Source organism: Phocoena sinus, chromosome 9, assembly GCF_008692025.1.
Source record: "Phocoena sinus isolate mPhoSin1 chromosome 9, mPhoSin1.pri, whole genome shotgun sequence".
Taxonomy (NCBI): Eukaryota; Metazoa; Chordata; class Mammalia; order Artiodactyla; family Phocoenidae; genus Phocoena; species Phocoena sinus.
Genome location: NC_045771.1, coordinates 94,545,651 through 94,573,277, shown reverse-complemented (window position 1 = coordinate 94,573,277; position 27,627 = coordinate 94,545,651). Strand labels below are relative to the sequence as shown.

Genomic DNA, 27,627 nt, shown 5'->3' with positions numbered 1-27,627 from the left:
TCAGAGCAGAGGCAGACGATCTGGACCTAACGTTCTTTCTCAGCACCTGCTAGCCCAGGATCTGGAGAACGGGTCCTGTGGATAAAGGCAGCATTGAGCCACATGGGACAGTGACAAGCAAGACTCACATCCATAAAAGCAGACCACATGCCGACGTCATGGGACCAAAGAGTCAGTGGTGAGCTATCAAATTCAGGTGAGATACAAGCGGGTGTGAATTTCCGTGCAAAAGGCTGAAAGCAGGGGTCTTGAAGTCTTCTGCAAAAGCCCCCCACTGTGGGGTTATCTAAGAGGTTAACCCCACATAGTCTAATAGTCTAATGAGCTAGTATGAAATAACCTATGTGAGACCTCCCTTGTTTTTCTGTTTTTTTTTTTTTTTTTTTTTTTTTAAATCATGATTGGGCTTCTAACTCCTAGTAGATGGACTGAACACGAAAGAACACCAAGTAACCCGGGGGAGTCACACAAAACTGGTCAATGTTCATTTCTCTTCTTCTGGGGAAACATTCAGCATATCAGAATGCATGATGGAAAATATGCTTGATTAACCAGAAAATCATGGCAGCGGAAAATTTAAGAAAAAAATCAAGGGAAGGAAACCAGTTGCTCGTGGACACACATAATGATTAACCCGCGAAGTTTCAAAGAACTTTCTAGGCCAACCTCAGACACAAATCTGCCAGAAGGTAGGTCTTGACACAAAGTGAACTGGAGCATATGATATCTTAATAGTATGTTTGGCTTTGGAAATGCGTAAGATAATAGGTCCTGATAATTAAAACAGCACATTGTTTATAGGTATAACTTGATCTGGGACACGTTGCTAGAAATTGTAGCAAGCACAGTGTTTCTTGCAGGACTAATTATCTATCTGAACTTGAAACATATTCTAAATTACTTCTCTCACCTAATCAGTTGGGTAAGTGCTATCTGTTGGGTAATGAACAGGTTCAAAGTTCTCCTGGATCGTTTTGAGGTGTGTAGGTGGAAATCTGGACAGCTACATATACGATTACACTGGAGACGGTCTCCAATGGCCACTCTGCTAGGGACCAAGACTGCGCAGTCAACCAACCGTGATCGATTTCAAGGTTTTAGAGGCATTTTGTGACCCTCTCTAAATGATCAACATCCTGCTACATACGGAGACCTGGATATTTAAGGGTTATTGCTCAGTAACCAAGTAATTTGCATTTCAAGACATCTACTTGGCTCACTCGGAGAAATGGTGGAGAAGCATCTTTCAAGGTATGTGTTTTGCCAATTCTCTGTCATCCAGCCTTTTACCATTTTCATTACTAATTGTATATACATGGAAGAATTTCATTTAGATGTCTGGCCTGAAGTGAATGTCTCCAAATATATATCTACGAATTAGCCACTGGGGGAAAAGTACTGAAGAAGGTATCAAATTACCCTTGCATGATGAAATTCTAACTAGTGGGATAACAGCGGGAGTTCTTCAGAATAAGTTGTCCACAAAGAGGAAAGCAGAGAGGACAATAAGTGTTTCAAGAATTAGTAGGCATTCTTCTAAAAAGTCTCAGGAGGCCTCATGAGAAGACAAACTTCCTATTTATTTGGAGTCCTTGATTCTACAAACATATTGGGGCTTACAGCATGCATAAATGGCTTGAATCTTCCCAATAAAAAAGAACACCATAAGAAAACTAGCTCTAGGGGCTTCCCTGGTGGAGCAGTGGTTGAGAGTCTGCCTGCCGATGCAGGGGACACGGGTTTGTGCCCCGGTCTGGGAAGATCCCACATGCCGCAGAGCGGCTGGGCCTGTGAGCCACGGCCGCTGAGCCTGTGCGTCCGGAGCCTGTGCTCCGCAATGGGAGAGGCCACAGCAGTGAGAGGCCTGCGTACCCCCGCAAAAAAAAAAAAAGAAAAGTAGCTCTAAATCACTGTTTGAAAAATGAACATCTGTAATTTAACTTTCAGTGACCACTTGGCATGTAATGACATGGCTTTAAGATATATGTGCCTAACAGCGTGAATTGTGTTCACATGAGGATACTCGTCATGGGGTCATCTGATTCCTTGGTCTGTACCTGGGCTTGGGTGATTGGCACTCTGAGTGACAATTCATCCTGGAACATATAGGCAAATCAGCTACCACCTTCTGGACAGAAGATGTTTCTATATTTCGAATTCACTGACAAATACTTAAATGCAAATACTTAATATTAAGGCATGATATATTCTTCTACAGTGGATACTCAGATCACAAAGAAATATTTTCCTTTCATTCTCCAATTTATCATTATTTAGACGTTATTTAATACCGAGATAGTCATCTGACATTCATTTAAAAACCTGTTGCACTTGTACTTGGCTCAAAATAAGGTACCAATTAAAGAACCACTCTTCACCCACTACATCCCAAAATTCATTGGTGGAGACTGATTTTCTGCCATGTCTCATGAAATAATCAAAGAAATACAACATAAAGCCATTATTTACCCCCATGGGGGAGAACGGAGCTCAGTTTTATAATGGACATTAACAAATTCCATGGTTTAAATTACAGATTAACAAAGGGTTCATGAGCTCAAAATTAAGTTATTCTGTTTAAAATCAATCACCGAGACTGTCATTCTGCTTATTGCTTTGACTTCCTAACAAAGGTTTAAATGAGGACTTTATGTGCAAGTAAAGAACGTCAAGAGATCTGCTCTTTTTCAGACCTGCGTGGGCTGGAGGGGCAAACGTTTAGGCTATTAACGTAATTAGAATGAGGAATGTATTTTTCCAGAAAAAAAAAAAAAACTTCACCCAAAAAAAAAAAAAAAAAGCCCACAAATCCACAATTAATCTATTATCTGGGGGTAAATGGTAAGGAATCAAAGGTGGGGTGCGTTTAGAAAGCACTCGATTCACTGATACCAGCGCCATTCTGGAGAGGCCAGGCAGGAACTCTGGAATTCCTCCAACTCTTCAGTGGCAGGCACCAGAACTGGGGAGCAGGGTCCGGAAAGGCTACTTTACCTTTGCTAGCAAAACGCATTCCAACTGTGGTTTTGCAAAAAAGCGTATTTCCTTTGTCACTCAACCTCATGTTGGGTCACCACTCCAGCGCTGAGCAGCTCTGTGATGGCCCTGTCATCGTATCTGAGGACCTCCTTCAGGATGTGCGTCGTGTGCTGCCCAAGCAGGGGGGGCGGGCTGGCCTCTGACATCTTTAACTCACTGTATCTCACAGCTGGGCCTGTCAAAGGGGGAGGAATGCAGGAAACCTGTTAATGACTAACCCTCAGAAATTCATTACCCCCAAAAAAAAAAAAAGAAATTCATTACCCAAGCAGCCTGGGGTGTTTGCGATGAGTGCCAGGAATATCACTGCCGGTTACACCCTTGCAGATGGACCATCATTTTGGAAAGAACTGCATTTGCACACATGGCTTTTCTTGACTTAGCTTTATCCAACTGTGTGCAGTGGTCATCTGGCCTGCCCACCACCATGCAGGGGGCCACATGAATATGCCTGGCCTGTCACAAAGACCCACAGGGGTAGGTTACTCAACTGAGTTGACTTTCTGGGTCCCAGAGAACAGTGGCCATGGGTACATAGTGTCTCTCTGAAGCTGGAAATCTGACCCCAGCTGAAGGTAACACAAAGGTTTACTACTCAGCATCTACTGTAGGATTCCAAGATTCAGTTCAACAGACCACAGATCAACTACACCTCAGCCAGACCCTGGGTGAAGCCTTTAGGTGGTAGAAGAGGTTATGGGTGCAAGCTTCATTGTCAGAGAGACTTCTGTTTGGATATCAGCTCTTCTACTTTCGAGCAGCGCCATCTCGGACTAATTACTTAACGTCTCTGAGCCTCGTGTTCTGCGACTAAACTGGGTATGATAAAGTTTACCACATAGACTTGATATAAGGATTTAAATGAGATAATGGACAGAAAGCATGAAGTAAGCATCCCCTAACCCACAACAATGCACAAAACCTGCCGGCCACTATGATGACAAAAGCTGCCCCATCACCTCCCTTGATGCTTTGCAGTGCAAGGGGAAAAGGATGTTTATTGTCAGCTCTTTGCTGAGCACTGAGCCACTGCAAACAGGGTAACTCAAGAAATGCTTTCAACACCTGTTGGGAATGGATTTTTTCATCCCCAATCTTCACATAATGACACTAAAGTCCCCAAAGCTAATAAGGTTTTGCTCAAGGTCACATGGCTAATAATTAATAGCACCAGGAAGCAAATCCATGTCCACCTGAGCTGTCTCACATTAAAGACCATGTACTTTCCATAACCTTAGCAGCCTCGTCTTGCTTCTCACTCTTCCATGGACAAGCTGGGGAACATGCTGTTTCAACAGATTTTACTTTTGTTGCCTCATTCAATAAATGGTATTTATGTTGGCTGTCCTTTACGTCTCACTTGATTAGGCTTCGGGAAAACAAATTAGGGAGTCACAAGGAGACTACAAAACAGTACATTTCTATCTCATAAAAATTCTTCCAGCCTCCTCTCGATTTGGGGAGCTCATAGGAAGAACAAATAAAACCAAAGCACATGTGGGTAACAGAATGTCAGTCAGTAAAGCAGCAAATGTGCTCCCGGCTCTTCGGAGAATTCCATTCAGAAAAGGTCATGTTGAGGAAGCCATTGTTGATGGAGAGAGAGGACACAGACCTCCTAAAACCATCAAGCCGCCCCTGTCTGTCACCCATACCATGCCCTCCAGATAAACGGCAACTTCCAACTGACTGCACAGTTTTCCTTCTCTGAAGCTCAGGGAAATTCCTTTTTTTCCCCCTTCTCACACTTCCTTTCAAATGCTCCAGTGTATGACTGTTTTTTCACGGGTTGGTCCCTTTTCAGGAAAGGAGCACACATTGGGAAGCAGTGTCCCCTACGCTCCCGGGAAAGCTGATAATTTGGTGTTTTAGGGATGTGTTCCGTTTTGACATTAACCATGGTTTTCATCTAAAACTTGTCTTTCAAAAGAAGGACTCTGCTGAGCGAATACAAGGCTGAAGTCGAAGTCAGGTATGTGTTCCTTTCCTACTGGATGACCTGAAGCAAGATGATCAACTGGAAGATAGTCACTTGACTCTTCAGGAATCTGGGTTGAAACACAGCTACCATTTACTCCTACTGCTGCTGCTGCCAGGAGTATTAGCAGTGGTAGCTACGGTTTCCTAAGAATCTAGGATGTGCCAGCCACTGTGCCAAAGGTTTTACATACATGATCTCCTATAATCCTCACGGCAATCCTGTATGGATGTTGACGGAGGTTTAAGGTAAAAGGGTTAAAGTTAGGATCCAGGTTAGAAAATGAGAATAACTTGCCCAACATCATACAGCTAGGAAGTTGTCAGTTTCCAAGTCCAGGTCTGTTGGGTTTAGGAACTTGGAGTTTTGTTAAAAAAAGAATGGGTTGAGGTGAAATTCACATAACATAAAATTCACCATTTTCAAGTGAACTATTCAGTGGCATTTAATACATTTGCAACGCTGTGTGACTACCACCTCTATCTAGTTCCAAAATATTTCCATTGCTCCTGAAACGGAGCAGGACCCCACCTGTGGTCCTTGGCCCCCATGTCCTCCGCCTGCCTTTTGTCTGTGGAAAAACTTTAACCGAAGAATAAGTTTAATCAGAGAAATGAGAAAATGCAGAAACAAAGGAAAACCGTACAACAAGACTAAATAATAATAGTTGAGTCATTAAGCGCAGTTAAGGACCTTTAGTTCCTTCTCAAGGGCTATAGATAATATTCTGAGCCCTATCCCGTGAGCTGTCTTATAGACGCTGAAACCCCATCAGGTGGAAGAAGTTAACTACGTGATGGCCAGACTGTAGCCCCGTGACATTAGCTGCCACAATTCCAAGAATTGGCCTCAAGGAAATGGGAACAAACCGACCCTGGAACTTAAGATTAACTGTACCTAAAACAATCAGGATGACGCTGGTCAGACCAGCGATGACCGATTTCAAGATGACTGTCAGAGCTGACTGTGCTGTTTCTGCATGTAGCCCCTTCCTTCAACCTATAAAAGCTCTTGCCCCCGACTGTGAGGGGTGGAGTCGGCCTTTGGACAGGCATCCGCCCTCCCCCGCACGGCCCCCAGTCGCCGGCATGCAAAATCAGGCAGACTTTCCTTTCTGCCAACCTTGCCTCTTTACTGGCGAGCAGCCAGACCCCACCTTCAGTTACACGCTCAGCAAAACCCTCATCCCTTAAGCAGTTTCTCTCAATTCTCTCCTCCCCTCACGCCCCTGGCAACCACTAACCTTCTTTCTGTCTCTAGGGATCTCTCTATTCTGGATATTCCATATCAATGAGATCATACAGTATGTGACCTTTAAGTGTCTGGTGTCCTCCACTTAGCATAATGTTTTTGAGATTCATCCACATTGGAGTACTGTGGTATTGGTACTTAGAACTTGGGACTTTTAACCTCCCTGCAGGGATGATGTATAAGGGAATTCTTCAGGTCCAGCCATAGGAAAGGGCAGTTCAACTTGTGTCACCCTCACTATGCACCATCCTTTCCTGGGAGCTTCCAGATCCACACCGAACACTATGCTACCAAGTTTGGGATGAAGGGCATTTAACACTTTGCACAAAAAAATCTTAGAGAATTTAGGTTGGTGGAATGGTATTACTTGGTAATTTTTAGACTTGCTAGGATAAAGACACCTGGAAGATACTATATATTTGGAAAGCTTAGGCTTCTTTAAATAAATATAAGTTACTAAGTAAGCCATATTGCAGTTTATGAAGTTGTATATACTTTTTCATATGCCCCTTCAGAAACCAGGTATTTTGCATATGACTGATTTTAGGAAGATTCTGAAGCTGGGGTTTGTCCATGTAATTTAATATCAGAGTATGGTATAGGTATCTGTACAGTACTGGCCGTTTTCACATTGTAATTTTCTATACGTTTCCTAAATACAGCAGTGCTCCCTTATCTGTAGGGGATAGTTTCCAAGACCCCATGTGGATGCCTAAAACCACAGATAGTGTCAAACCCTATGTATACTCTTTCTTCTTATCCACACATACTTATGATAAAGTTTAATTTATAAATGAGGCACAGTAAGTGATGAACAACTATAACTACTGATAACATAGAACAATGATAACAATATACTATAATAATAAGTTATGTAAAAGTGGTCTCTCAAAATATCTTACTGTACATATTTAATGCTTTTTCCATCTTAACTAAGCACCTATGACACACTGTGGCCTTAACTTTTGCAGTTTGAGGTGTGACAGCAAAACTAGCACAAATTTCTTTTTCCTTCTTCACAATTTCACGGATAGAAGATGCGCTCTTACTGTAGATCTCAGCGACCTCAGCTTACAGTTTATTCTTCTTTCCTTATTAAGTTGAGAACTTTCACCTTTTCACTTAAAAGAAGCTCTTTACAGCTTCTCTTTGGCATATCCGAATTGCCAGCATCACTACTCTTGTGCTTTGGGAACATTATTCAGTAAAATAAGGGTCACTTGAACACATGTGCTGCCACTGACGGACAGTCAATCTGATAACCTAGAGGGCTACTAAGTGACTAACAGGTGGATACGGTGGACAAACGGATGATTCAAGGGACAGAGGGGGATGGCAGGAGAGTTCATCACTCTCCTCAGAATGGCACACAATTTAAAATTTATGAATTATTTTTTTCTAGAATTTTCTGTTTAATATTTCTAGACCACGGTTGACAACAGGTAACTGAAACTTTGGAAAGTGAACCTGGGGATGGGGCAGAGTGAGGAGTCACTGTGGAGGATCATTTTGCCACATGGCTCATAAAAACCAGAAATTTACAGTCCCTTAAAAATATACACAGACACGCACAGTGAGACAAGGAAGGCAATATCTAGATCCCAGAGAAAGCTAAGTTCTCATGGGTCCATTGAATCCTGTCCTTGTAACCCTGTGCAATAATCCTATGTACCTGGGACGTCCCTCCCAGTCTAGGCTTTGCATGGAGGGTTCTTCAACTATTTGTTTCAAGAAGTAGAACATGTTTGACATAATTATTTACATCTAAGGTCCAGAAAGAATGATCTGATTTTCTGTTTAAAAAAAACGATGAGCAGATAAGTCACATGTTCTTAAATTACTTTTTGGCAAAGCAATATCCACACCCGCATATGCTTTCAAACACTTGAAAGCTGTGTGATCTTGAGAATTCTTAAAAGTCCCCGAGGGCTTCCCTGGTGGCGCAGTGGTTGGGAGTCCGCCTGCCGATGCAGGGGACACGGGTTCGTGCCCTGGTCCGGGAAGATCCCACATGCTGCGGAGCGGCTGGGCCCGTGAGCCATGGCCACTGAGCCTGCGCGTCCGGAGCCCGTGCTCCACAACGGGAGAGGGCACAACAGAGAGAGGCCCGTGTACCGCGGAAAAAAAAAAAAAAAAAAAAAAGTCCCTGAGTCTCAGTCTATAGATTTCTAAAGTGAGGCTGGCAATACCTACGGAGGATTGGTTTGAGCAGTTGGGTAATACAATATGGGTAATAACATCAGTAATAATCAAATAAATGTGTATGAAGATAATGAGCCCCAATTTTGTTTATAAAACTAGCAAATCATCTTGTGGATGTCATCTAAGCGTGTGTTTAAGACGTCCGTGATTGGGACTTCCCTGGTGGTGCAGTAGTTGGGAGTCTGCCTGCCAATGCAGGGGACCTGGGTTCGAGCCCTGCTCTGGGAACGTCCCACATGCTGTGGACCAAGCTAAGCCTGTGCGCCACAACTACTGAAGCCTGTGTGCCTAGAGCCCACGCTCTGCAACGAGAAGCCACCGCAGTGAGAAGCCCCCGCACCGCAACGAAGAGTAGCCCCCACTCTCCGCAACTAGAGAAAGCCCGCGAGCAGCAACGAAGACCCAACGCAGCCAAAAACAATAAATAAAAAATAAAAGAGGTCTGTGATTGGTAGGAATGCAAATTGGTGCAATCCTTCTGGGGGGAAATTTGTCAACTCAACATCAAGAGTTTTAAAAGTGTTCACACGCTTAGATGGAGAAATCCTGCTTAAAAAAAATTTTTTTTTCTATGGATGTAATCAGGAATATCGACAAATTTTATTGGCAAGGATCTAAATAAACAACTTTCTAAATCTCCTTAATACTCTTAATACCTCTCTCCTTCCCACAAGGCTTTCTAACACACAGCCTGTGAGGGTTCTTTGTGGGGCATTCTGAACTTAAAAAAAAAGAAAGAAAGAAAACTTTTCCATCTTTTCTTAGCTTCCAAAGGTTACCTTGTTAAGAGTAGGTGTTTAGCAATCATTCCCTCATGTACTGTCCTCAAAGGCCTATCTCTAACCGCTTCCTTCTAGATAAAGAGGTCAAATAGTTGTAATACTGAAAAAAGAATTAGGAAAATATGTCCAAAACTTTGGCACTGGTTCAATAAATTACAGTAACTCTAAATGATGGCAAACTGTACTATAATTTCAAGTTGTGTATTTTGGGGCTTTGAACAGCTATAACCGCCTTCACTCTCTCCTGATAAGCCACTGAAATAAAAGTACATGAGTTAAACAAACAAACATAAAACTTCATATGAGGAAAAAGGATGGGAGAGAGCATTACTAGTGAATGGGATATTCCAACAAATTTAAGAATGACATGGATGGGATCATGTTGATGGGGAAAAGAGGTAGAGAAAGCTGAAGCACAGAATATTCTACAAGGACACTGAGAGGAAGTCGATGCCAATTGGTCTACGTCACCTCCCCCAAAGCCTCTTTTTTAAAAAATTTAATATAATTAATTTATTTTTTTATATTTTTGGCCACTCTGTGCATGGCTTGCGGAATTCTAGTTCCCCAACCAGGGATTGCACCCGCACCCTTGGCAGTGAAATCGCCGAGTCCTAACCACTGGACCGCCAGGGAATTCCTGAGCCTCTTTTCTTAAAATCAATGGTTAAGAGAGAGACAGATCTTAGACTAGAAGTAGGGCTGAAAGCAGAAGGATTAAACGCCTCAATATAGACTAGTCTCACTGGTTTCTACTAGAAACTAGAAGAAAGTGAAGCTTGCTTTCAAATTTCTAAACGGAAATGACGTTAAACCTAGAATTGTATATCCAGTCAAATGGTTAATCAAATATGAAGGTATTTTCGAACTTTCAAAGATTAAACTTACTAAGTATGTTTCTTGAAGTTGACTCCAGTAAAACACTGGAGTAAATGAAGTAAGAGGAAAATGTTGGTACGCATTGAGGACCAGCCAACAAGTGTAGGGAAGGAAGGTCCCAGAACGACAGCTTGGACAAGGCAGAGATGGAGAAGGACAGAGATCTTCAAAAGGGGGAGTCTAAGGAGGCAGAAGAGCCTTAACTGTATAATCAGTATGACTGAGAGGCTGGAAAAAGTAAAATAAGCAGACAAAGCTACATACGCAAGAAAAAAAGTAAGAACTAGGAACTCTGGAAAAACACAAAATTTGCCTAAGAAAATCAAGATTCAAATATGAAGCAAATTACAATGTGGCAAGATTTTAAGTAACTGATGGAATATAAGTAAAGAAAATCCATTTGACTTTGATGCCCAGAACATTCAAGAAGCGCTTGTTATCTGTGTATCCTCTATAAGGGCACAAAGCATAGTGCATTAGATTGTCTATTAGTTGCTGTTTGCCCTATGCAGGCAGGAAAATGTCAACTGTATTTGCTAATTGGCCCTCAATGCCTTTTGTGGTCCTTCTAATGAAGATAACAGCAAGCATCTTCTCTTGAACACTTGTGATGACTGTGGACTCTGCTTTTTATTTGCATTATCGCACTGGACTTTTCAACTTATACAACAGAGAGCATTATAACTCGCATTTTACAGATCAAGAAATTGAGACCCTTTAAAGGGTTAGTTTGTCTAAGGTTACCCAGCTAAGTAAGAGATAGAACCAGGACAAAATGTCCTATACGTCAGACTCCACGGTCCATGCTCTGCCATTCAATACAAATGTGGTGAACTAATTATTGCTAACAATTAAAGATATTTGAATAAATACTATTTATATTATTTTATTAATTCATTTATCCACTAATTTATTCTACATATAATTTGTGAGTATCCCTGTGTCAAGATCTGAGCTATATAATCTAGATATATGTTAGCGAACAAAATGTATCTAGACACTCCTTTCATGGAATTTACATTCTGATTCGGAAGACAGACAAATAGGCAAACAAATAAATAGTTTTAATTTGATAGAAATTATTAAATGAGTAGAAACCTAGCTGAAAAGAGGAGAATATTGCAGGCACGGTGGAGAGGGGTCATGGGGTAGTAAAGGACTACAGTAAGTCCCCTACATCCGAACCTTCAATTTGTGAACTTTCAAAGATGCAAACGTGCCCCTGGATGCCAGCTGTTGTACTGGACTACTGTACTTTTCAAGGTACTGTAAGATTAAAAATGTTTATTTTTGTTTTTTATGTGTTATTTGTGTGAAAAGTATTATAAACCTATTACAGTACTACAGAGCTGACTGTGTTAGTTGGGTATCTAGGCTAACTTGTGTGAACAGGCTTGATGTTCAAGGCACTGAAAAAAGTTCCAGGGTGGCTCAAACATCATTTGGTAGTTTCTAGATGAAGTTGGAGGGAGAGGCACAGGGATTTATAGGCTATGGTAGTAAACGTGGATCCTATTCTGAGTTCACTGGGAAGCAGCTGGGGCTTTAAGCAGAGCAGTGACAAGACTTAAATACTCGCGTTGCTGGGCAGAGAATGCGATCAAATGAGCTTGGAGGCTGTTCTGGGGAGATCAGAGGAGACGATGGTGGCCTAGACTAGGATGGTGCCTACAGAATTTAAGAAAAGTGGATGTATTTGAGAGCTATTCGGTGATAGAATGAGAGGGCTTGCTGATGAAGTACAAGGCCCACCCAACGTAGCTGAGGAGGGAGGGAGAGGGATCAAAGGAGAACTCCCCTTTCTGAGTTGAGTAACTGGCGAGGCCATTTACCAGATGCAGAAGGCTGAATGGATTCACAGACAAGCCTGGGTGGAAGCAGAAGTCAAATTCTTTTTTGAAGATGCTGTGTGACTTGCCAATGAGATATCTGAGGAGAGAAGCCTTTAGCTATGCAAGTCTGGAATTCAGGGAAGAGTTTGGGCCAGGATATGTAAATGTAGAGGTCATTTACCATCTAAATGCCTTCATTCCAAAGCAGTATATTTCCAAGGCAATCGTATTTATTCCAACATCTCTGATGCTGAGGTTTTAAATTTGTTATTCAGGCAGACTTTCCTCTATTATCTAAGTTCTATATCAAAATCTACTGCATCAAAATGGTTTGTGTCCCCAGGAAGCAAATTAAATGAATGAAAAATTAATCTGTATAGCTCATAAATTCGGAGATAAATGCATTTCTTGCAAAGAGGAATGCTTGGCCTTGAACAGACACATCTCCACTGACTTGAGGGGTAGAAGTTAGGGCAGTTTTACTTGTGAAAGAACTGTGGACGCTGTGCTCACAGAAAGAGGCAGAGAAAGAAACGCAGAGTTCTCTGAGGCTGAGTCATAGACACTCAGGGATTCCCAAAGGTGTGGATGTTTTTGATCTGCATTAATAAAGGCAATCGAACCAAAAAATGCTGAAAGAAGTGCACGCCACAGCAATCTCCAGCACTTCAGCTGGTACCAAACCTGGAACCCCAAGTGCTGTCCTTGTGAGGAGTCTACCTAGTCTAAGGATTGGTGGGCAAAGACCTCACCAGGAAGGGGGTTGAGTGGCACAGCTTGTGGGTTAGACCCACTTCTCCATGAGGACTGTGTGTGAACTGCCCTTGGTCCCTCAGGAACAGTGTGTCAGATTCTAGGAAAGTGAAAATGCCTCTGACCTCAACTTCTGCGGATGCCCATTCTTGGGAGGCTGAACTAATAAACCTCCAGGAACCCATAGGTCAAGAGCTGGAGGCTGACAAAATGCAAAGGTAGATGAGGAGGAACCTGCCCCAGTCTCTAGTCATACACGATGACATTGGCAACTACTACTTAGTGAGCCCTTACTGTATACCAGGCCTGGGGCGAAGAGTTTTGTTATTTGTTAATCTAATTTGATCCTCACAATAACCTTACAGAGTTTTTGCATTTATCAGTGCCTTTTATTCCTGTATCACAGAAGAGGAACACGCAGCTCAGAGAGGTTATGAAACGTGTACAAGGGCACACAGCACACAGCAGACGCACATATAGATCTGCTGACTTCATAGCCATTGTTTTCGAGAAGTGACATGGCAAGAGGGTTAAGAGCGTGGGTTTGGGGAGCCAGAGGGTCTAGATTCACATCCTGGCTCTGCCATGTATTGAGTGTATCTCCTTGGGTAACTTACTTAAGCACCTGTGCCTCAGCATCTTTCTCTGTACAATGGGGATGAAAATGGTCCCTTCCATATAAAGTTGTGAGGATTTTTAGAACTTCTAAGAACAGAACCGAGCACACAACAAGCACTCAATACATGCTAGCTGCTGTTGTTACCTTTCCTTCTTTGCTGCAGTGCTGACCTCAGCAACCTAGATTCCTTAAGTAGAGCCTTGATCACCTGTTAATTTCAGACTTCTACTTCCCAGAACATGGACAAGTGAGCTGCATTTCAGATTCACGACAGCAAGTTGGGGATAAAAGCCTTAACTTTTAAAAATCTTTAACAGTCAAGGATACGATTATTTAAAGGAAAAGGAAAAGGGAGGAAGGAACACTTTTTAAAAAAAAAAAAATCAATTCTATTCATTCATTTTAGTTAAGGGCAGCTTTTTCTGTCTTCAAATACTAATTTTTAAAATGTTTTATTTTATATTGGAGTATAGTTGATTAACAATGTCATGTCAGTTTCAGGTATACAGCAAAGTGACTCAGTTATACATATACATGTATCTATTCTTTCTCAAATTCTTTTCCCATTTAGGTTATTACAGAATATTGAGCAGAGTGCCCTGTGCTATAAGGAAGGAACCTTTTCTTAAGCAGAACTTTTCAAATGTTTATTTCATGTATTCCTCACTACAACCCCTTGAGATAGGTATGTTTTCCTCTTCCTACAGATAACAAAAGGGAGGCTAAGGGAGGTTGAATGATTATCTGATCATCTGATAAGTACATACTTACTATCTCCAACGGCATCATAACATACACCAGAAATTAATTTTATACTCTCTCGAATTTTAACTAGTTATGTTAAAAGGAACTTTGGAAACATGGGACTTATTTTACTTACTTAACAGACACTTACTCTGTGCCAAACACTATTATATGTGCTTTTCACATTTGATTCATTCAGCCCAGAAGGTACTACTATGATCCCCATTTGTAAAATCGGGAAAACTGAGCAACACAGCAGGGAAGTCACAGAGCTAAAAGGGTCGCAGAGCTAAAAGGAGCTGAGCCAGGATTCCAAGCCAGAGAGTCTTGCTCCAAATCCCGTATCTTTGCCAATGGGCCACGCTGCTTCCCAGTAAAGAGGAGAAAGCAAAAGAAGAGAGAATTATCTAAGCTGGAAAATAAACTCGGGGTCTTGGAGTAGAACATGCCAGCTTCAGATTCTGTCTTCTGACAGTCGATTCCCTCTGTGTTTCTAGATCACAGTTCTACCAGATTTCTTATGCAATAGGTACTCACTACTACTTCATCTTTTCACATTAATTTGTCATACTCCGCCTATTTCGTTGTAGGAGGTCCTGGAAACACAGCAGCATCGATACGTTCTGATTTCTCATGTTTCTGAGTCAGGCAATGCTCTCCAAAGCTTTCCTCTCTACCCACCCCAAAAGGAATGAAGCCTTCACTGTGTTCTCTGTGGAAAGTTATCTGGTTCAAGACACAGGGAGGGCCCAGTTCCTGGTGTGCCAGAAATTCCTCAGACTAGCCCTGTGTCGTGTTTTCCATCTGTGGTTTGAGGCCCTTTGGTAACAAGACCCTGACTATTCTGTCTCATCTCCTCTTAGAAACCTTCCACGATTCTCTCAGGCTGAACAGGGAATCTACCCCATATATGCAAACATCCCAAGCTACTCTAACTATACATGGAGTTTGAGCTACGTTTCTATAATCCAGACCAACTTAATAATGTAAACAGTTTCAGGAAACAGAGGTAGCCAAAAACATGTGGGAAACCATAATGAATATTCAAGTAATGGGAACATAATATCACATCATCACGAGGGAAGGGACCTCAACAGTCCTTTTTTCCAGAACTCCATGCACCTTCCGTCTTCATGATGCACTTCTAAGGCAATGAAACAACTTATTGCTCAACCTCACAGCAAACTGGCAAAGGATCAGTACTAAGGGTTAAATTAATGAACATAGCTGGCCATCCAATCATAATGGAAGAGAGAATGAATACAATTAAGATTAAGTGTGTGGGGTCTTTTCATTTGTTGGTTTTTTTAATGTCTGATATGGGTGTCAACTTTTTTTAAAAAATTAAGAATACTTAAAAGCAAACATCTGTTTCATAATATATGAAATGCTGTATCGAAAGTTTTTATTTTGACTTCTTTGGACTATTGCTAAGATACGTACTATAGATACCATTTAATCTTCAAGGCTTACTAGCGTCGTAAGAAGCCAAACTTCATTTCACTGAAAATAATGAGAGCTCCAGCACCAAGTTATTTCGCAATTTCCCCTCCACTGCTTGAACTCATCATCATAACAATAACAACATTTTTTATATGGTGCCTCTCAGCCATAGCATCCAGGGCGCCAAAGGGAGCCGTACAGTTAGAACACATTAAGCCCATCAGATGTGAGATAAAAACAGATAAAGCCATTTCGACTAGCATGGAAGAGTGAAAAAAGGCCATAGAGAATAAAAATGGCTTTGGACCTCTTGAACAGAAGGACTCAACTGATGGCACTGCCTATATGGTCCGGCATCCCAGAAACTCGAGGCAACGTGTGGTGTGTACCACCAACTTGGATGAGTCACCCCGTCTTGCCCAGGGTTCAGGAGCACCATATATCACTACTGCTGTAACAGACTTTAATTCATTATTTTGGAGCTCAATAAAGATGCCTCAAGCCCCACTACCTACGAGGCAAGAGTATATTTTCAACTATGTCTGTGGTCCTGTGGTAGGCATCAGTGTTCATCAGATGTCCAGTTTCCACCTTCCAGGGCCACGATAGTGTGACATGTCCTGATCCCTTTGTGTGAGGCCATGGGATTGGCCAACAAATTGTGAATGGGAGGGAAGTGTATGCCCCACCTCCAGGCCAGAACACTCAATGCCGAGGTAAGCCCCTCCAGGTCTCTCTGGTATAACAACTCCACCTTGCAAACCATGATGAACATGGGATGTGAGCAAGGAATCTACTTGTGTTGTTTTAAGCCAATGTTATTCGGGAACTGTTACTACAGCATGATCTAGCTTATGGAGACTGATTCTGTGCCTCAATTTTAAAACAGAGACCTATTTGCCAGAACCAGAGGAGGGACTCATTCATCTAGTCCCTCAGCACTCCTTTCAAAAGCATTCAGTTCAGATGTTCCAAATACTGTGAAACTCTCATTTTGTGTGGAGTCAAATCTGACCAGTGGAATGATGAGAACAGCTATTATTTATTGAGTACTTACATGTGTTAGGCATTTGGTGGAATGCTTTTCATATATTATCTTGTTTGATAGACTAAATGACTTTTAAAAGTAGGACGATTATTACACCGTTTTATCAACAAAGGAAAGTGGGGTTAAGTAACGTCATCAAAACAACACAGTCAATCAACTAAAGAATTTTGTTAGAATTGAGGCTGGCTAAATACAAAGTGCATGCTCGTTAACACTAGGATATATTTCCTCTCTGCATAATGTGGAAGAAAATCTGTTCGCATATCAGTGGCTGAATAAATACCATTCTTTGGCAGATGGTGTTATAAAGCAGTACTGTGTTATAAATACTTATATATTTCATGATTGCTAATCCATTAAGGCATTTATCTTTCATTTGATAAAGAAACAGGGTAACTTGCATTTGATTTATCTATCTCGTTCCAACCCACTGAAATGTCATAGTAGATTATCCACTTCCTGCTGGAAAAAATATACGGCCCATAAGGAAATGCTATCTATATTCATTAGCGAACACGCCATCTCCCCTCAAAGTGTGCTCCCCCAACTTTCAGCTGAGGTCTTTGAAAAATGTCGGGCTGGAAGAAACTACCCCCTGAGTGCCTCTTTCCAACATTTGTGTTTGCTTCTAATTATTTTCAAATTATTTTCAACACTTCTGAAAACGCTAGGAAGGGTGAAGAAACACCTTGCTGACAATGTGCTCTTTGCCAAAGTAATCAATCCTCCAGCTTCTTTTGCTTTCTAAAATTCTAATATTCAATACAAGCTCTTTGGGCACATTCCCAAGATTTTGTTTGGTTCGACTTCACCATGGAAAACAAAATTGGTTCAGCTGAAGTCTGTAGCCAGAACGTTTTAAGCTTCATAGACCTTCAAAGTAGTGACCTTCTCCTCACCCCCTCTGCCTCTGTGCTCCATTAAGGAAAATACCGGAAGAAGTTTCCAGGCAGAGAAGCCAGATTGCATTTCGGTTCAATTTTGAGAGGAGGAACTGAACAGAGCTGGAGCAGGTAGTTATTTGTGGCTCTTACCTCAAATGAGCTTTGAAAAGTTCTTCTGTAAACCTTGGAAGGTCTTTTTAAATTCAATAAAAATTGCCTGTGCTTCTTAGTCTTTCATCTTAAAGGAATAAGTCTTATATCTACCATATTCTTTCCTTTTCCAGGACTTTTTAGATCACACAAATCACAGTCACAGCCCAGGCAAATAGAGGATCAAGCAAATTAGGTCCTCAAACCTGCTGCTGGGAAAATGGGGGTGCTCATTATTTGTCACAAGAATTGATCTTAGTTTTTCTCTTTCACTTTGTCTCTGCAGTCCAGATGGAAAGACTATAGGAGAAGGTCCTTTCCCTCTATGCCCCTGTTTCCGTTTTGGCATCACCAGCCTCTCAATAACAGCACCCTAATCCTCAGCCTTCCCTTTGAGACCTTGTTACGCCAGTGGTCCTGTCTCTGAAACGTCTCTCACACCTCCCCACACTTCTGATCTTTTCTGCCACCTCCTTGGCCCAAAGCACTCTGAAATAGGAGGACCACTTGTCTAATCTTTTTGCCCAGCTGTTCCCTCCAGGCAACCTGTCCTCATTCTGCCTTGGACTGGATGCTGTGCGGGTCCCTGTGCCCACCTAGAAGGCGTCTCAGGTTGGCGATCCTCAAACCCAATTATTCTGAAAGTTCTGTTCAGGCTAACTTGATGCTGAGACTTTCCTTTTCTTCACAGTGCAAAGGGACAGCTCTTTTCTCTGACTCCCTATAACATCTGATCTGCTTCTCCTTTACGGTGTATCTCCACGTCTAACAGTATTGCCTCTTGTGATCTTTTTTGAGACCATAATCAATGTTTTGCTCATCTTCCATCCCCCACTGCACCTACCACACGGTGAGCGTTCAGTAAATAATTAGTGGAAGTATTAGACCAAAAAAACCCTAACATATTCCTAGATTAGGAAATGAGAACACTAGAAATATGTGAAATACAGAAGGAAAGACACATTAAGACTTGCAAATTAATATATTTTGCCCTAGGCGTCTAAATGGAGTCACCTTGACTCTTCTCTTCCTCTCACATCCCATTACCAACCCATCGGCAAATCCTTCTGGTTCCACCTTCAAAATATATACAGAATCCAACCACTTTTTACAACCAGCCTATTCCTGGCCACCATCACATCTTGCCTGGATTTCTGTGAGAGCCTCCTACCAGGTCTCCCTGCCTGCATGCTTCCCTGCAGTGTATTCTCAACAAGGCGGCTGCAGTCACCCTTTAAAAACATAATTCAGATCAAGCCACTCCTCTGCTCAAAATTCTGCAAAGTTATACCTTTGTAATTTTTGATGGCTCAGAATTTTGTTGAAGGATAGCCATCTCTCCTCCATAACTGTAAAAAACATTTTCATATTTGGTTTATAAACCCCAAACAGAATGATGGATCCAATTAACTTTTTTCATTTCTGTATCATCTGTTTCCTTGTAAGCTCTTTTATATACACACCAGACTTCAGGATTTGTCCACTTATGTACCATATCAAGTGAATTTTGGTGCACAAACATCAAAAAAAAAAAAAATCTGCAAAGCTTTCCCTGTTTGACTCTTGACAATGGGCTCTGAGATTCCAAATAACCTTCTAACCTTCCCACTAAGCAGGTACCCCTGTGACCTCCCCTCCTGCATTCCTGCCCTTACTTACTCTGCTCTACTGTGCTGGTTTTCTTAACCAGGCATGCTCATCCTTAAGGGACTTTGCTCCAGCTTTTCTTTCAGCTTGGAACATTCTTCTTTCTGATATCTACATAGATTGTTTCCTCAAATCCACCAAGCCTTCACTCAGTGAGGTCTACCCTAACTAACTACCACCTTTAACATTTCTACTTGCCATTCTGACCCTGTCACTTCCAATCATCCTCACTCTGCTCTACTCCCCCTTTCTTCCATAGTACTTTTCAAATATGTCTGCCATTCTTTGCCTCCCTCTGCTAGAATGTAAGCTTTACAATGTCAGGGAGCTACGACTGTTTTCCTCAACAATATATCTACTGAATACAAATGTATGAATGAATAAGTGAGTGCTTTAGTCCTAAATTCAGTTCTCAGGTTTCTTAAACAATGAGGTCATACCCTCAGACCTCAAGATTCTAGAAAAAGAAATCTTGTCAAATAGACCCAAAAATAAGGTGAAGCAGTGTTACTGACTATGAACCAAAATAGTCACATGTAAGCAGAAAAGTGTTCAATGCAATGTGTCTGTTCTCACTGAATCTGGTCTATGCAATTGTGCAACTTGCATGTATGCTACCCATGAGGACAGACACCTGTGACATTCTAAAGATGGAACATTCCAGCAGCTGTGTGGCATTTTTGAGTACAGAGATTCATACCACAGATTGGATGAAAACAGGTGTTCAGGAGAATTATCAAGCTCCATGAGGGCAGGAATCATATCTGTTTTGTTTGCACTGTCTAGAAGCCGGTAAATTGGGATGCTCAATACATGTTTGTTATGTGAGTGTAGGAATAAAGAGAAAGGATCCCTATTATTTTCAGAAATAAACAAGGCAGTAAAAAGTAATTTTGCTATTCACACAAAGGAAGGTTTTACCACCTGGACGTTGGTACAATGATACCAAATTTTACCTCAATTTAATTTGTTTAGAAGTTAATTTTTTATTATGACAATAATATGGGGGACTCTACGAACAATGTAAAATAGCTCAGAAAACACTGACAGACTTAAAAAATTGTTTATTATTCCTTCTTGGAAAGACAGAAGTTCTTTTGGATTTTTAATGACTGCTTTTCTGTTTCAAAAACGTAAGTCTTGGTTTTTATTTAGATGAGACTATAATTTTTACAACTGCACGTTAATTTAATTTTGATTCCCATGTTCCTCTTTGTTAGTGGGTGTTGTGAATTTCACATAATAATAATAATACATGTCTGTTGTGGTGTGCAAACACTTTCCTATTTATTTGTTTCTTTCCTTTCCCACATGCTCCTCATTAGCTATTTAGAGTCTTACTTACAAAATGCCCTGCTGACTCTCTTGCACACGAATTCTGTGGTTATTCTTTCCTGGTATCTTTCGAATTACTTAAAAGCATTTAACAACAGTAAACAGGGCTAATAACTATTGAATATCTGAAATGTTGTTTTCGTTTTTTACAGTTTCACTGTGAATTTGAAGATAGTCATTGACTTTTTATATATTAATTAAATGCACGAGTAATATTCTTTCCCCTCATGGAGCTCTTTGCACAGTTTCCAAGAACACAAACTTGGTTCTCTTCTTCCGCTTAAGGTAGGGCTGGCTATTGTCTATGAAATATGTTAGGATATCTTCAGTAAATGCTGAGTGAGAAGACATTCATACCACATTGGAACTTCATTAATTTTGCCTGAGTAACAATCCAGCTTAAGTAAATGAAAGATATGAAACCTATCATTTCTTACAAATAAATGAAACTAGGCCAGAGATGTCTTGTAAATCCACAGTAAAACTTCCTTAATAATATACACAAGTGGATTGTAATTAATAAATCAATTCTTTGCCCACAAAAGGTACTTCTTTGTTTCAGCATGCTTATTTTTAGGAGCAGTTGAAACATTTCCTGTGTAATCATAATTAAGCCAATAATTCATTCAGGAACTTTTTTTAAAAACAAGATAGCACAAAGATAAACCTCAAAATTATCATCTAAATGGTCATATATTCCAAATTAATGAGAACCAAATTTAAAATGTTACTCTTCTTAGGTCTCTAAGTTCACAAGGTCCATAAAACCAGACCTGGTCCCAGATAATAATTTGTAGATTATCATGAATAAGAAGGTCCTTGATGAGCAGTGATATAGGAATAATTTATCATCTGTATCCTTAAAAAAATAAATAAGAAATACTCCAGTGAAAAGGTTTCTACGTGACATTCTGAATCCCGGAGAAAAAGTCTAAACAATAATAAGTTTAAGAGTCCTCCCTGGATTAAACTTTCTCTGAAAGTTTTTGTACCTTAAAATTACATGAAGGGGGGGTTCCCTGGTGGCACAGTGGTTGAGAGTCCGCCTGCCGATGCAGGGGACACGGGTTTGTGCCCCTGTCCGGGAGGATCCCACATGCCACGGAGCGGCTGGGCCCGTGAGCCATGGCCGCTGAGCCTGCGCTCCACAACGGGAGAGGCCACGACAGTGAGAGGCCGCGTACGGCAAAAAAAAAAAAAAAAAAAAAAAAAAAAATTACATGAAGAGGTATAAAACAGTTTATGTGAGGAAAGAGACTATTTTTGTTCACTAGAAAAGGATTTGGAGGTGAAACTCTATATAAAGAATATTATGGACTTGAAAACATCCAAATACATGATATATATGTTAAGGAGAACCACAATTTTGTTTCCTATGAAACAGAACATTCAAAAAACCTTTAAGTGGCCACTCTAAAGTGAGTCCGATTGCCCAGCCCAGTGGTAAGATGGCAAATATGTAGTAAACTGCACAAAGCATGTCTGAGAACGTTCTGAGCATCTTCTTGGGCAAAATCCAGAAAAGGGGAGCATCTCCAAATTCCTGTTTTCTTTAGAAAGAAGAGGTGTGCTTGTTTACTCCACCCTTTGTTGGTCAAAGCCATGCTACCAGAGACAGGACAGATGTCTCAGTGCCTTGGGGTTTGTCAAAGTGTGAGAAAAGAGCTTCCTACCTCAATTTTCCAGCTTGACAAGTCAAAAATGCATACTGATGGGCCTGGCCTTATACCTAGTACATCAGAATCTTTGGGAGGAAGGCTTGTTATCTGAAATGGAATGAGCATTGAACTTGAATCACTAAACTGGAAAAGCCTTGCTACTTCCTAGCTTTGTGGATTTGGGCAAATTACTCAACCTCTTTCAGCAACAGTGTCCTCATCTATAACATGAGGGTGATAACCGTATCTAGTTCATAGGCTAGTCTGGAGAATTAAATGAGAAAATGCCTGCCAAGCACTTAACCCAAGCACCTATTAAGCCCTTGCAAACTGTTAATTCTTCCAATTCGTCCTGTTGTAATTAACGTCACAGGGTCTGAGGGGCAGGGGCAATGAGAATTGAGTTTCTGCTTCATGATGGCTACTAGCAGTGATTCAAACTCATGCTTAGGATCTAGTCTGAATTTTAGTACAAAGAGACTCTTTCTAAAGGGAGGCTGTTTATTTCACCATTAGGAAATGGACAGTGAAATCTTAAAAATGTATTACATAAAAGAAATACCTTAGATTTTCATTTCTGACCTCTTTCCTCCCAAGTCCTTCCTCTTGCAACTAAAAAACTCTGGACATAAGGCAACAAAAAGTATAGGAAACAAGAATATGACTGCCAAGAGATCTTAAGACTTGAGGAACAACACTGAGGAGATTTTTCTGGGTTTCTTTGTGGCCTCCCATACATCCTGGATGGGACACTACAAAATCCACCAGCCCCAAACCACCAACAGACATAGGCTAAATAAATGCCAACAAAAGCCTATTCCTCCTAGCCAGAAGACTAGGAAAAGGGTGGCCTATTGAACCCTAAACATTTTCTGTCAATATCTGCTGTACTCTGGCCAAACACCAATGAGGGAGACCCCTCTATCACCACTGCTTCATGGTTCCAGTGGAGCCAGGCTGAGAGCTGATCTTCTATCCTACCAGCCTCACCCTAATCCCACAGAAGCAGGCAGTGGCTCTCTGATTTCCCAGCTCTGTAATGTCACCAAAAGCAAGGGTGAGCAAATCTCTTATCTCCCATCCAATAGGGCAGATGGTAGTCTACTTAACTCTGCCAGGATAATGTCATGGAAATCTGGAAGTGAGCTGAGTGGGGTTGAGAAACCCAGTGGGAAGCTGACCATACACACCAACTTGGCCTTCACGCTATACCTCAACAGGGGGATAGCCTGCTTAAAAAAGGGAAGGTTGAATAGGATACAAAATCTCAGAATACAATGTCCAAAATGCCCGAGATACAACTGAAAGTAACTCATTATAACCACAACCAGCAAAATCATAACTTGAATGAGAGAAGGCAATCACCAGGTGCCAATGCCAAGATAAACCAGATGTTGGAATTATCTGACAAGGATCATAAAGCAGACATCATAAAAATGCTTCATAAATTATCATGGGTTCTCTTGAAACAAATGAAAAAATATAAAACTCAGCAAAAATAGAAATCATGGAAAAGAACCAAAAGGAAATTGTAGAACTAAAAGACACAATAATCAAAATTAAAAAACTTACTGATGGGCTCAACAGCAGAGCGGAGATGACAGAGGACAGAGTCAGTGAACTTGAAACCAAATCTATAGAATTTATCAATCTAACAACAGAGAGACAATGTATTTGAAAAAAATGAAGAGAGAATCAGGACAATAACAAAAGAGTTAACATTTCTATCACTGGAGTCTCAGAAGACAGGGAAAGAGTGGGATGCTTTGAAAAAGTATTCAAACAAATAATGGACAAAACTTTCCAAATTTGGTGAAAAACACAAGTTTATAGCTGTAAGAATTTGAATAAACTTCCAATAGAACAAACCCATAGAAACTCATGCCAAGACACATCATAAGTAAACTTCTGAAAGCAAAAGACAAAAAAAAAAAAATCTTGAAAGCAATCAGAAAAAAAAAAAAGCACATTACCTATAAGGAAAAAACAATTCAAACGATGGGATTTATCATCAGAAACCACAGAGGACAGGAGAAAGTGGCACTTTTAAAAATTACTGAAAGAAAAGAACTGTCTACTGTAAATTCTATATCTGGCAAAAAAAATATCCTTAAGAAATGAAGAGGAAATCAAGACATTCTCAGATGAAGGAAAACTAAAAGAGTTTGTTAGTAACAAACCTACCCTTAAAAAATAGCTAAAGGAAATTCTTTTAACAGAAAGGAAATAATAACAAAAGGAGACTTTAAGCTTCAGAAAGGAAGGAAGAATATCCAAATGGGTAAAAATAGGGGTAAATATACAGATAGTCCCCAATTTACTGTGGTTTGACTTACTTACAATTTTTCAACTTTACAATGGTGTGAAACTGATACGTATTCAGTACAAACCACACTTTGAGTTTTGAATTTTGATCTTTTTCCTTGCTAGCAATACATGATACAATAGTCCTTTGTGATGCCGGGCAGTGGCAGCGAGTCACAGCCCCCAGTCAGCCACACAATCATGAGGGTGAACAATCAAGACATTAACAACCATTCTGTACCCATACAAAATTAAAGGACTTAAATGGAGTGAAGGTCTCTATACCTCACTCGAACTAGTAAAATGTCAACACCAGGAGACTGTGATAAGTTATGTATACATTACATAATACCTAAAGCAACCAGTTTAAAAATTCTATACAAAGGTATACTCTAAGTAAATGAAAGCGGAATTCTGAAGATGTTCAAATAACTCACAGAAAGGCAAGAGAAGAGAAACAGCAAAAACAAACAGAGAAAAAAATTCTTAAGCTGTAACATATCCCTAATTACTTAAATGTAAATGGTCTCAACTCACCAATTAAAAGACAGAGATTGGCAGAAAGGATAAAAAAAAAATACTATTAGAAACTCATTTCAAATTTAATAACAGAGGTAAGTTGAAAGTAAAAGGTCAGATATATATCATGAAAATACTCCTTTAAACAAAAGCAGTTGACTATAGTAATATCAGACAAGGTAGACTTTAGAGCAGAGAAAATTACTAGATACAAAAAGGGAAATGACAGTAAAGATGAAAGAATCAATTCAACAGAAATACATAAGAATCCTAAATGTGTATACACCAAACAACAGAGCAGCAATTACACAAAGCAAAAACTGATGCTACTAAAAAGAGAAATGAACAAATACACAATTAGAGTTGAAGACTTCAACATCCCACTCTCATAAATTGATAGAACTAGACAGAAGACCAGCAAGGATACAGAATTGAACAACTCAATCAACCAATGTACCTATATTAACATATATAGAACATTCCACCCAATAGGAGCAGAATATACATTTGAAAATTAGTAGGTTCAATCCACCATACCAACGGGTTAAAGAACAAAAATGTTACAATAGCATCAATTCACATAGAAAAAAGCATTAGACAAAATCCAACACCTATTTGAAAAAAATTCCTAGCAAAATAGGAATACAGTATACATCCTCAACCTGATAAACAGCATTTGCAAAACCCAACAGCTAACATCATATTTATGGTAAAAGACTGAATACTTTCTTCTAAGATTAGGGACAAGGAAAGATGTCTCATCTTACCACTCTTATTTGACAAAGTACTCTAAGTTCTAACTGTCATAATAAGGCAAGAAAAAGAAGTAAAAATCATGCGAGTTAGAAAGAAAGAAAGAAAACTCTCCCTCTTTGCAGATGACATGGTTGGCTATGTAAAAAATCCCAAGTAATCTACAAACAAACCAAACAAAAACCTCTCAGAACTAATAAGTGAGTTCAGCAATGTTGCAGGATACAACATAAATACACAGAAAGTCATCACATTTCTATGTATTAACAAGGAAAATGTGGAAACTAAAACACAATGTTTCCAATCACTCCAAAGAAAATAAACTTAATAAGTAAACTCAACTTGTACACAAGTATGCTGAAAATTACAAAATGCTGATGAAGAAATCATAGAAGAACTAACTAAAAGCAGAGATCTACTGTGTTCGTGAATTGGAAGACTCAATACGGTAAAGATGTCAATTCTCCTTAAATTGACATGTGTTCCATGCAATTCCTATCAAAATCCAAGAAAGTTTGTTTTTTTTGTTTTGTTTTGTAAACACAGGCAACCATACTCTAAATTTTATGTGGAAAAGTAAAATATCTAGAATAGCTAAAACAATTTTGAAAGAGTGAAGTGAAAGGAATCACTCTACCTACTCTTAAGTGTTATATACAGCTATAATAAAGACAGTGTGGAATCAGTGGAGAGATAGAAACATAAGTCAATGGAAATAGAGAATCCAGAAATAGACCCATACAAACATGACCAATTGATGTTTGAAAAGGCTGCAAGGTGAATTAAATAGGAGAAAGATGGCCTTTTCAACAAATGGTGCTGGAGCAACTGGCTATTATAGGCAGCCTAACCTCAACCTCAACCTAACCTCAACACTCTATAAAAATTAACTTAATGTAAAAAATAAATAAATAAAAAAATTAACTTAAGTCACAGAAATAAATGTAAAATGTGAAACTATAAAACTCAGAATATTCTAACACTTAAAAAAAGTCTTTGGGACCTAGAACTGGGTGAATAGGTCTTGACACCAAAAGTAAAATTCACAAAAGGAAAAACTGATAAATTGGACCTCATCAAAATTAATTTATTTTTCCATGAAAGACCACGTTAAGAGGATGAAAAGACAAACTACAGACTTGGAAAAAATAGTTGCAAACCAAATATTGACAAACTGAAAAACAGGAAATATCAAACAATTCAATTAGAAAATGAGCAAAAGACATTTCACAGAAGAAAATATATAGGTGGCTAATAAGCGCATGCAAAGATGTTCAATATAATCAGTTACCATGGAGATGTAAATTAAAACTGCATCAGAATGACCAAAATAAAGAATAGTGATAGCATCAAATCCTGGTGATGACGCAGAAAACTTGAATCGCTCATACACTGCTGGCCGAAATGTGAACTGCTAACGCTCACTCTGGAAAAAAGTATGACAGGTTTCTTTCAAAAGTATACATACATTTACCATATGATCCAGCTACTGTACTCTTGTACTCCTGGACATTTACCCCAGAAAAATTACAATTGGTGTTCATCCAGAAACCTGTTTGCAAATGTTCAAAACAGCTTTATTTGTAATAGCAAAAGCTGAAAATAACCCAAATGTCCTTCAACGGGTGAAGAGTTAAACACTGTTAACATTCATTCCATGGACTACTATTCAGCAGTAAAATGAATGAAGTACTGATACAAGCAACAGCTTGGATGGATCTCAAGGAATTTACGCTGAGTAAAAAAAGCCAAAATCAAAAAGTTACATACTGTATGCCTCCATTTATAGAACATTCTTGAAATGACA

At 40.0% G+C, this 27,627-nt stretch overlaps 1 protein-coding gene across 4 annotated transcripts in view; it reads right to left on the bottom strand.

Annotated features, from left to right (window-relative positions):
* SUGCT (succinyl-CoA:glutarate-CoA transferase) overlaps positions 1-27,627 on the bottom strand; it is a 764,199-nt gene that overhangs the window by 73,756 nt on the left and 662,816 nt on the right. The window contains exons 14-15 of one of the 4 annotated variants that reach the window (XR_004351440.1): positions 2,995-3,214; positions 1,859-2,096 (exon numbers count right to left, since the gene is read on the bottom strand). Coding sequence is in view for 2 of the 4 variants with exons in the window: in XM_032643169.1 (XP_032499060.1) it covers positions 3,051-3,214 (164 nt within the window). In the remaining 2 variants the exon portion in view is untranslated. Of the gene's footprint in view, positions 1-1,858; positions 2,097-2,180; positions 3,215-27,627 lie in introns of those variants that run through there. The other 3 variants (XR_004351441.1, XM_032643169.1, XM_032643170.1) reach the window with 3 other exon arrangements.